General features: G+C 42.4%; 1 protein-coding gene across 1 annotated transcript in view; it reads left to right on the forward strand.

Annotated features, from left to right (window-relative positions):
- The window catches only part of LOC147698065 (interleukin-18 receptor accessory protein-like), a 184011-nt gene that overhangs the window by 32929 nt on the left and 138428 nt on the right, over nucleotides 1-12654 (forward strand). The window contains exon 2 of the mRNA XM_086936176.1: nucleotides 3220-3519. Within this exon, the coding sequence (XP_086792302.1) occupies nucleotides 3220-3519 (300 nt within the window). The remainder of the gene's footprint in view (nucleotides 1-3219; nucleotides 3520-12654) is intronic.

Genomic DNA, 12654 nt, shown 5'->3' on the forward strand with positions numbered 1-12654 from the left:
CTTCTTTCTGCACCCCTTGTGCCTCTTTCTGCACCCCTTCTCACTTTCTACAATCCTCTTGTGTGTTTCTGCACCTCTTTTTCTTCTTTCTGCACTTTTATTGCCTCTTTCTGCACCCGTCCTGCCTCTTTCTGCTCCTCTGTTGTTTTTTTCTGCACTGCTTTTGCTTCTCTCTGCATGTATCTAGCAAAGTTCTGTACCCCTCTTCCCTCTTTCTGCACCTCTCCTGCCTCTGTAAGTACCCCTGTTCTCTCTGTTTACACCTCTTTTACCTGTTTCATGCAAATCTCTTCCTTCTTTCTGAACTTCTCTTGTCTCTTTCTGTACTCAAATGGAAAGTGCAAGGAGTCTAGTTTAAAGTTCTGCATGTTCTTGTGACTGAGGTATTTGTACTTGTATATGTATTCTCACATGTTTTATGCATCTGAAGATGGTAGCGGGCAAACTCTCCTATAGGTGTTCAAATCTTCTAAATTCTGCTCTGTAATTTGGTTGCACAAGCAGACACGCCTTCTGTGTATCTCTACTTTAGTCGCCAAAAACCAACCACTCAACTGTATTTCTTCTTAACAGTTTGATAGAACTTTTTCTGTCTCATAGATCTCTTTTCTATCTACTCGTATACTTTTGCCAGTTGCAGTCTCCCAGTTCACGTTTCTGGGGTGCAAAGACACTGGCTCTTGTTTTGCCTAGGTTTGTGTACTCTAATTGCATGTGATACTTTTTGTAGGATTAGATGTTATCTTTGTTGGACAATTTGGCTTATTCGTATTTCTCTCACGTATTCAGTGTTCTTTAGTATTTTCCAGTATTTTTGGGATCAATCTGGTGCACAATGTTTGCAATATTTTCTCAGTGCGGTGGTTATCAACACATGTTACCAACCTTGTGGTACTTTGCATGTGTTTGTGTATAAACTTGGAGGTGATTACCAATCCATAAATATGTAACTGTGATATCATGCATGTACTCTTTTGCTTCTGCAGCCCCGAGGAAGTCTTAGTCAAAGACTAAACATGTTTTGAGTGTGCTGGCTGTGCTTGGACCTAACTGCATTTTGTGGCTCTATTTGGATCTTATTGTATTGTGTTAAGTCCACATTTGGTTTGCACTGTTTATTGTTCGATTTCTGTTTATATTTCCTATGTGATATATATTGAATTGTGCAAAACTGTACCTGTATTGTTCAATTTTGTTCTACTTGTCATGTCTAATAAAATGTTGTTGTTAACAGACTTTCTTGACTACATAAAGTTGTGACCATACTAGCTTGAACTGTGTTGTGCTCCAAACACATGTTGGATGCACATTTCTGGGTACTCTGCTTGTACCCTCTATATACCTAGGAGAGATAATTCTGTTTTTTTGTTTCACTTGTCACCTTTATGCTGACGATATACAAATATTTGTATACTTCTCATCTTTTAACCCTTATTTCCAGGCTCAAAGAATAAACTTTGTAGTCCCTTTTTTACATTAACAAAACCTGTTACATAAATATTTCCCCTAACTTACTTATATCTTTTAGTTTGCGTGAGGCATGCAACTGATCTCCAAAATTATATAGTATGGACTTCTTGAACCTCTTTGTTAATGTTTGGGTACTTAAATCTTCCAGCATCGGGCGAACTGTAAATTTGCCACAGAAATTGCTTTCAGCTCAGAGGTTATTCCCATCATAATTTTGGTGAGATCATATCTCACAGGGAGATCAGCTGCTGCAGCAATTTTAAGGGCACCCACGTCCCAGAATAGTTCTTTTTCAGGGCAAATAGCAAACTCATGTACCCCCGAAAGCCTTTGGACTTGACATTTAGGGCATGTGTGCCATAATTGGCCTTCATTTTGCACTTTTAGCAGTAGTAATATAAACATAAAATAACTAAGTTATATCACCAAATATCCCATGGCTATACAGTCGGTCAGCATGTCTTGGCTAATTCCATGCTGACACTTTTGATGCCTACTACGGGAGGTTATCTTCAACTGGGACTCCAAATATCTGGCAATAAGTAGTTATGTCAGTAATGATGATTTAATAATAGTGAACAAACTTTGTTTGATTCAAATGTGGGATACAAATTAAATTTAAAAAGCAGGTTTTTATACATTAATTAAATGTGCCCTCTCAACTTTCTGCTGTTTAGTAACTGACATAACTTGATGAAGACAGCAATAGCCCCTGCTTTCCTGCTTGAAGTATGTTCATTATTAAGCTGCCATTCATTTTAAAGAAAAAGCAACAATTTACTTCATATCTTTGCCTAATCACTCACTCCTATATACATATATATATATGCACACACACACTGAAAATACACGCACATATATGATAAAGTACCCTCACTGCATATCATAACGATATTCCGAGTCACAGAGTAGTTCTATACTAATAAAGATGAAGGAGGCCGAAGGTGACTTGCAATATTCCTATAATGTTTGCAAGGAGGTACATATTCCTTATAATACATGGCCACACCATAACCCTTCCAACAAGCCACATATGGTGTTGTGCTATTTCATGCGAAAGAGAAAGGATTTTTGCAAACATGGAACAAATTGAATCTCTAGTGCAAAATGAACCACACTTAAAATCAGTTAGATATGTATTGCAAACATATATTAGAATTAGTTAATATAAGTCTTTAAGTCTTTCTTTTTAATGACGTTTTTGCTCAGAATATGTGAAATCATGCAGAGAGGTTCTATCTCACCTATAGTTACCTAAAGCATGGAAAAATAGACATGTTGTTATAAGTATCTTTTACTGCTTATCACTGTTCATCTACAAATACAGAACATGAGAAGGAAAAGCCATGTTTTGTTTAAATTTTTGAAGTGTAACTTTAATTGTGCACTTTGATCTGCTTTCCCCCTTGGCTGGTAGCTCTGGCTGCAGGCATTGAGATGGCAGAACTAAACTGTATTAGGTTATTACAGTGGAGTGGCTACATCAATTCTTTATCACAGGTGACTATTGATGTCACAAGTTTTCTGTATTGAGGAAATGAGAGATTAACTTTTATAAAGTGATTTCAGGCTCATACGTACTAAAATGTCAGCTGGGCTGTGTAGGATTTACTCACAAGTATTTTCACATCAATAGGCTGTGTAAGGTTGTGCAGGAATAAATCAGTGATCCTGCCTGTGTTTCTTTTCATACAACAGATGTCAGCCATCACTCAATGTAATACTGTATTAACTATGTGTCCTGTTGAGGTGTGCTAACCAACTCTCTAATCTTTCAGGTTGTTCAGAGAGTGAGCCTGCTTGGAGATACCATGCTTTCAACAAGCAGGATTTTGTCTTCCAGTGTGTTCCACCATCTTCAGACCCAAAATATATTTATAGCACATCATCATCCTATAATAAAGACGTGGAGTGGTTCAGAGTACAGGAAGATAAGAGTGTTGTAAGGATAGACTTTACCAGAGATACTAACATCACACCAAAAGGAAATTATCTGTGGTTTTCACCAATTGGAATTAAGGATTCTGGAACATACATCTGCACTGTAAGGTATGTATTTTTATTCATAAAAATAACTTACATATACTTACAATATGTCTCAAATATTGACCTGCAGAATCAACTAAATATAGGTTCTGGAAGGTTAGGTTGCATTCAGTCTATTCTGTCATTTTTACCTTCCCATGCACCTAAGCATCTGATTCTGAATTGCTTATTGCAAAGTGTCACTTTTTACCTCAGTTCTCACTGAGCTTTCCTTCACTCCTTTGTCTTTTTTTAATCATTGTTCACTGATAAGTGGTGGGAATTTTAATATCAGGTTCATTGTCTCTAATTGCAAATATCCATTCCTTCCAGAGTAGAATATCTTGAACTCCAGCAATATGCTTTCACATATACGCACATTATTAGATATTTTCTAAGTGTAATTTTCTCTAAGGTGAACATTTTATACACTCATGCGCCCCAACTGCCCATATGTGGTGATCATTACGCCAAACAATACAATAGCAAAATCGTTTCTGTGGGAGCAAAAACGCACCCCAAAACCGCCCCCCCATAATTTACCTCATTCTTTTCTCTCACAGTTTACTAGCTCAAAGGCATTGGCAGACCTCAATTTGATGAGGCAATGTGTCTCAAGGTTAAAACCCCACCCCAACAATCAATTAGCAGACTATAGCAGGTTATTAAGCAATGGCCCTACTCTGTAATTAAATTTTATATCAATTACATTTTAAAGTTTTTTCTTACATAGATTCAAATAAGCAGTACAGAGTCTACGGCATGAAGGCTCTCAAATGCAAAGTTATACAGAGTATATAAAAATCAAGAAATATTGTTAGTAACCCTGGGCGTAGTTCGCGAAGTAGTGCTATGCGCAGCTACGCGAAGTGCACTTCGCACTACGCGAGCTACGCGTAGCACTACGCGAACTGCGTAGTAGCCTGTTCAAACTGTTCAAGATGCCATTTTCAATGATTGCACAGTGCGGACAAGCATCCAGCATCTTGCACAGTGCGAACTGTAGTTTTCTGCTGCTTGAGTAGATTTTTACTCGAACGTCAGCTTTCTCAACGCAGACTGGTAGTTTCTCATCGTGAGTGGTTGCGAGCATACGCGACCACTCGCAATGAGAAACCTGGATTACCCGCGTTGAAAATCTCTCCGCGAGGTTTATTTTGCACGCTCGCGATCGGCAACTTGATGTTGCTGATCGCGAACGAGGAAAAAGTCTTGCGGGATGTCATTTTGCTTGCTCGCAGTCGCCAACTTGACGTTGAGTACCGCGAGCAAGCAAAAAATTACAGCTGCACTACGCTACGCTACGCTATGCATGTTTGCACTGTGCTACGTGCAATTCGCGTAGTGCGAAGTAGCGCAAATTTGGCAAACTACGCAACCGTATCGTAGTGCTTTGCCCAGGGTTAATTGTAAGTCCCAATAGACAGTAAAATCAGAAAGAACTTAGGGACCATCACTAGTGGAACAGGGAAATTTTGGCTCATCCCCAAAATCAAGGGGGTTCTTATACACAATTCTTACATAGAAAATTTAGCAAATGACAAAATCATTGTGTGTGCAAAAGAATCAGTTATTTAACAAATCAGAACACAAGAATAATATTCATTGTTAACCTTAACACATAAGCACCATCCCAATTCTAAAAATGTTTTCAACACCCTTCATACTAATCTCATCCGGTGATGTTCGTACAAATATGAAACATTTATACAATTAAAAAACGTCCAGCAAATTAATAGACTAGTGGTCACAGTAAAGGACGTTGACAAATGTTACAAGTCATAAATAACAGGGGAAGTTTTAATAATTTCTTTATTGTCATTTAAATAAAGTAACAAACATTGCAAACAAAAAGCCATTTGCATAAGTCTATCATTGGCCATCCAATTTCATACTATTATGATACACTTTTAACAAATCAAATGAACTGTTCCACCTGTATGGAATAAACAATGAATACTTATGATAAACTATAAAGCAAATTATTGCAGAGGTCATAAAGGTTGCAAAATGGATACTATTAAGCCTAAGGATACCAGTCAGGACAGGACACACTGATCTTACGTATATGAAAGCTGAACTAGTATTTGGTACACCACACACTACAATGCTCTAACTCCCCCGTCAACTTTACACCTCCGAATCTCAAGGAGCCCCTGTAGATTCGTCCCCTACACTCTGCGGAGTGTGGGCCCATTTCAAAAACAGCCCCCAAATATCCCTAGGCCTGGATACTGAAGGCATCAATTCCCAGAAAGTGGTTGATTGCGTGTGTCTAAATGTGACATCCTGGATCCACGCTTTAATACAGGGAGTTCCCCTCCTACTCCAGTTCATGGCATGCAAAGATGCACCCACTGTTTATGAAGTAATCCAATATGTCTCAAACATTGACCTGCAGAATCAACCAAATATAGGTTCTGGAAGGTTAGGTTGCATTCAGTCTATTCTGTCATTTTTCACCTTTCCATGTACCTAAGCATCCGATTCTGAATTGCTTATTGCAAAGTGCCACTTTTTCCCTCAGTTCTCACTGAGATTTCCTTGACTCCTTTGTCTTTTTTTAATCATTGTTCACTGATAAGTGGTGGGATTTTAAATATCAGGTTCATTGTCTCTAATTGCAAATATACAAGATCCATTTTTCCAGAGTAGAACATCTTGAACTCCAGCAATGTATTTTTCATATATACGCACATTATTAGATGTTTTCTAAGTGTAATTTTCTCTAAGGTGAACATTTTATACACTCATGAGCCCCAACTGCCTATATGTGGTGATCATTACGCCAAACAATACTCTAGCAAAATCGTTTCTGTGGGAGCAAAACCGCACCCCATAATTTACCTCATTCTTTTCTCTCACAGTTTACTCGATCAAAGGCAATGGCAAACCTCAATTTGATGAGGCAATGTGTCTTAAGGTTAAAACCCCACCCCAAAAATCAATTAGCAGACTATAGCAGGTTATTAAGCAATGGGCCCTACTCAGTAATTAAGTTTTATATTAATTACATTTTAAAGTTTTTTCTTGCAAAGATTCAAATAAGCAGTACAGAGTCTACGGCATGAAGGCTCTCAAATGCAAAGTTATACAGAGTATATAAAAATCAAGAAATATTGTAAGTAACCCTGGGCGTAGTTCGCGAAGTAGTGCTATGCGTAGCTACGCGATTTGCACTTCGCACTACGCGAGCTACGCGTAGCACTAAACGAACTGCGTAGTAGCCTGTTCGCACTGTGCAAGATGCCATTTTCAATAATTGCACAGTGCGGACAAGCATCCAGCATCTTGCACAGTGCGAGCTGTAGTTTTCTGCTCCTCGAGTAGATTTTTACTTGAGCGGCAGCTTTCTCAACGTGGACTGGTAGTTTCTCATTGTGAGTGGTTGTGAGCATACGCAACCACTTGCAATGAGAATCTCACAGCGAGGTTTATTTTCCACACTCGCGATCGGCAACTTGATGTTGCTGATCGCGAACGAGGAAAAAGTCTCGCTGGGATGTCATTTTGCTTGCTCGGGGTCGCCAACTTGACGTTGAGAACCGCGAGCAAGCAAAAGATTACCGCTGCACTACGCTACGTTACGCTATGCATGTTTGCACTGTGCTACGTGCAATTCGCGTAGTGTGATGTAGCGCAAACTTGGCAAACTACGCAACCGTATCGTAGTGCTTTGCCCAGGGTTAATTGCAAGTCCCAATAGACACTAAAATCAGAAATAACTTAGGGACCATCACTGGTGGAACAGGGACATTTTGACTCATCCCAAAAATCAAGGGGTTCTTATACACAATTCTTACATAGAAAATGTATCAAATGACAAAATCATTGTGTGTGCAAAAGAATCAGTTATTTAACAAATCAGAACACAAGAATAATATTCATTGTTAACCTTAACACATAAGCACCATCCAATTCTAAAAATGTCTTCAACACCCTCCATGCTAATCTCATCCGGTGATGTTCGTACAAATATGAAACATTTTTTTTTGGGGGGGCGCTAGAGGGCGCACTGCGGAATGGCTGGCTAGCTAGACAGCTCCGCCGGACGGTTCCGATTATCTGCAATAATAACGTGAATAAGGTCACGGAACCTGCTGAAAAACTGTAAAATCGGGCAACGGAGGATGATCGGCGCACACTAATATACTTTTTATTGCTCAACGAGCTGCTGGGAAGAAGAACTCCGACTGGCAAGGCTTGCCGAGGTCCGCGACCTGAGCGGGCAAGATGGCGACTGCCTGTGAATGACCGGAGCAGTGAATAGCAGAGACGCGTGGAGCACCCACCATGGAGCTATGCGGCAGCCTGGACACAGACCCGTAAGTAACTGCAGCGACCCAATGCACTGTGGGCGGATATAGACGGAACACCTAGCTGAGCTGTGACGGGACAACTGCTGGATTTAATAACGGGTGCTCGTCAATAGACCTCTGCTGCCCTACGGGTAAATGTACCATGTCCGGCTGCCCGCACTGACTCTGGGCTCACTATGACACACGGCTGAGAGGGTGGACACTGCTATAACCGCCGCTGCTCGGCGAAATAGCGATAAAGCGGTCCGAATCTGAACCAGTGCAGCATTTGAATATTTACTTAAAAGCGCAAAAACTATCACCCAAAATGGCGGCGCCCGCCCTGGGGTGATACAACACTGGCGTTCTATAGCTCACTGGGGCGTCGGACTGTGGGTGCAACAGACGTACACACATGGGACAGTATGGCAACCCAGGTGCCCTACTAATGTCTTCAAGCAGGTGATCTGTACAATACTTGCCATAACGACCTTACTAATCGTGCAAACGTGGCAGCTGCAACTCAGATCTACACCCAGCCTTTCACATCGTCCCGGCTGCAAGACTGAAATCAGCACTGTCCCCACAGCTTTCCCCACTGTAAACAAACAGCTCCTGTCTACATTGTACGCCTGATATGTATGAAACGGAAGCAGGTGAATACATGGATTAATCCCGTCCACAGGAGTCACACTTGTAAAAGTGCAAGACAAGTACTGTGCCTACTACACTGCTGCATGGTGCCAAGAAGAGCTCACTAAACACTACCAGAGGTCGTTGGTGTGCTGCGTAGCGACGTGCTACATCGTTCCTTCCACGACTGGGGTGAGGAGACTTTCACTGCAGTACCGGTAGAGCATAGATGAGGGACAAAGCGCAGTTCAGTGCATCAATGCCAAGTGCCACAAGTTGTATCACAACGGTTGTTATTTAACATGATATACGCCACAGTTAACGACTGAATCAAATACCGAACTGTCATGGTCGCGCATGCCAACTTCACGAGATGCTAACTGCCATGCGCATACCCTACACACCCTCTAATGCTGTACTGATCTGACCAACCATAATTATTGACGCCACAAACGACACCGGGTCTGCAGCACAGATCGTAGCCCTGCGCGTCAACACGACGACATAACCAGACACGCCTGCTCTTCAGGCCTGCAACATCATCGCAGCATTGTAATAAGGGGAAGCCCTGCAAAATGGGTAAACCAGATAAACAACAACCAAAGCTCAACTTTGAACAACGCTGAACTGTGAGAGGGACCCACCCCCACTCGGATACAGAGACTGAAACAGAGCGCACACCACCCAAAAGCATGGAGTTGATGTTGAAAGCAATACAAGACAGCCTGCAGGATATGCATGGTAAAATGGACCATCTGACGACACGATTGGACAACATGGCAGCCAAAGTAGACCGACATGGAGAGCGACTGGACGAAGCAGAGACGAGATTATCCGCTGTGGAAGATGAATCACGTGAAAGCACCTCTAAGTGTACAGGATTTGAGAAGATTCTAGAAGTCATTAAATCTAAGTCCGAGGATTTGGAAGCGAGGTCACGCCGAAACAACATACGCGTAGCGGGCGTACCAGAATCAACAAACATTGGTAATATGGAAACATATGTGGAGGAAATGTGCCTCTCCCTGTTCGGCAAAGACAAATTATCCCAAATTTTCATTGTGGAAAGAGCACAGAGAACTTTGGCACCACGCCCACCTCCAGGTACACCACCAAGACCAATATTGGCCCGCATACTAAACTACCGAGATAGAGATGCAATTCTACCCATGGCACGTGAGCACAAAGATCTGCAATACCAATCCAACAAACTTGCATTCTACCCCGACTACACACAAGCAGTCCAACAGGGCAGAAGGGAATTCAATGGAGCGAAATCAAAACTACGAGAACTTCAGGTGGAATACGCCATGCTCTACCCGGCGAGGCTGAAAGTCAACTGGGACGGTAAATCCACACTGCTCACCACACCCAAAGCAGCAAATGATTTCATAAAGAAAATCACGAACCATCGGAAAAATGATCAGCGTCGACAGCAAGAACAAGATGGTGACTGATAACGTAGAGTGGATATGTCGCGCTAAACAACCAATCTACTGGACAGGGCGAAATTATATATGGGTGATGATGACGGCTCCTAACCGGTGCCCAAAGACAGGAATAAACTTGGCATCGGCGGGTAAGGTTTATTTACACCGCATCCTTGACTACTACTACGTGGTTTACTCCCATCACCAGGTATGTTGGAATATGCGAACTGTTGGATATATATGTCAGGACCGGTTCAGTACACCGGGTCAGACGAGATCATATCGACAACTCTTTACTAGTTACTGAGAAATGGTATCCACATACACCATTTACGATTTAGACATTCTTTGTTGCGAATGTACGTTAACTGATCCAATGCCACTCATCTACATAGCGGGGCAGAAGTTGGGCCTATAAACTTATCTTTTAGAGACAATGTCGATGTAACAATTACTGACCGCTGATGCTATACAACTGTGCTAAATGCCACGGTCTCCGACCTCTACAGTAGTGAGATAACTCACAAAGCCGTTCTGTACCGGCCCTCGATCACATGGCCCAGGTACAGCCGGGATAAACATTACTACATCATGTGTTTCGCATGGAGGCGCCCCCTCTGGTATTGTCCCTATGCAGGCTTAATGAGTTACATAGAGTAAACACGCTGTGGTACACCATATACCGCATACTCCATATAGTTACGCTAGATATACACGATGATACATGCATGTTATGTTTTAGTTATGTTTATGCATCGACTCACTTCTCAGAAAGACTATGTGGGTATGTTGCTACACTTTTGTTCGCTCGGTGAAGTTGGGTAGACATTATGCAGTGTTGTAGCATTCATAGCAGGTATCGTGTGACTTTAAAAATGTACGCAACCGTCCACGTCCGTTACCCCGGACGGTGACGTGCAGTCCAGGCGGGCCCCCACATGGGTGACCCCCACTACGGTTTGCATATTAATGGGATGTTCATTAGGGGTATGGCCTCAGCAGGTTTGGGCTGCTGTTGTGGGGAGGAGGGAGGGCGGGGGGGATGTTCTTGGTATTTATAGATCGGTCCGCTTGAGATGCATTGCCTATACTCAGTTGTACCGCTTCCATCACTACAACCACGGAAACCACCTGCACCACATTGACGAATTACTGAGGTTCCTTTTAGCCGATAAAAGGGAGATACATACATCTATACACGACCTTTACCATGGCTGATCCTGTATATCAATCCAGAGTCCTTAACGCCCTCTCATGGAATATTAGAGGGTACACCAACCCCAAGAAAATTCGTCAGATCTTCGCCTGTCTAGACAGATGAACATAAACATTGTTATGTTTCAAGAAACACATGAAGCTCCAGACTCACACACCCAGGTGGGGCGCAGATGGGCTGAATCGATGCACTGTTCGAAATATTCATCCTATGCTAGGGGTTTTTCTATCTTGGTGAAAAAAGGCACAAACATTAAAGTGAGCACAACAAAACTAGATGACAGTGGGAGATATGTCATAGTGAAGGGCGACTTACGGGGTAGGCAAATAACTCTAGTAAACACATACGGTCCAAACATGGATACACCGGAATTCTTCCGTGAAATTTGGCAACACTTAAGCACTGATACTGATCAAACACTACTCTGGGGCGGAGACTTCAATATTGCTCTAAGCGATGCCCTTGACAGATCAGACGCCACAATGGAACATCACACACATGCTAGGACTGAACTGCTAGACATTATGCGAGATCTATCCCTGCAGGATGTCTGGAGGGTACGGACTCCTGAGATTACCGAAGCGACACACACATCAGTGCCCCACACTAGCTGGTCGAGGATAGATTATTGGTTGGGGACAGCTGACATTTTGCTATGGACACACGAAGTCACTCACATGCCCAAGACGCTATCTGACCACAACCCTGTCAAACTGTCACTAACCATCCCAAATTACGTACCGCCGCCATACAGTTGGCGTTTCAATTCCAACGCACTCACTGACCCACTATACGTCGATACCATCGGTAAGGCTATTAAAGATTACTTCAGTCTTAATGCAGACTCCACGGACGACGCAGGACTTCTATGGGAAGCATTTAAGGCGACAATACGGGGGGTCTGTATAGGTACAACCGCTGGTATATTAAAAGACATCAGAGCTCAGATTGCCCGATGTGAATCTACACTCCGTGCCTTAGAACGACAATACGAAATAACCCCAACACACAACATATTAAGCGACATCAGAACTACAATTACTGAGCACCAAAAATTCGCCACTGACGAAATTAAATATTTAAACCAACGACATGTGGCTAGAGCATATGGAGAGGGTGGCAGACCAGGCAGAGCCCTAGCATCTAAAATATGCACTGGACACAAACAAAACATCATTACAAAGACTGTTGAGGACGATGGACAAATTCACACCAACCAGACGGGCATACTTCAGAGCTTTGTACGCACTTACCAGGAACTATATACCTCACGACACATTGCCACACAACGCGAAACACTACAATACCTTGATGATATTGCTATTTGCTGGCTGTCTGATAACCAAAGGCAATATCTGGCCCAACCACTGACGAAGGAAGAGATTGCTGAAGTCATAGCATCTTTACCAAACGGGAAAGCACCCGGGCCCGATGGATTCACTTGTGAATTCTATAAGACATTCAGCGACTTACTCTCTCCATACTTAGTAGATATGTTCGGAGGGGCACTGGAAGCCCAGATTCTTCCGGCCACACTACGTGAGGCTGTGATTATAGCATTGGTAAAACCAGGTAAAGACCC

Source organism: Lissotriton vulgaris, chromosome 8, assembly GCF_964263255.1.
Source record: "Lissotriton vulgaris chromosome 8, aLisVul1.2, whole genome shotgun sequence".
NCBI lineage: Eukaryota > Metazoa > Chordata > Amphibia > Caudata > Salamandridae > Lissotriton > Lissotriton vulgaris.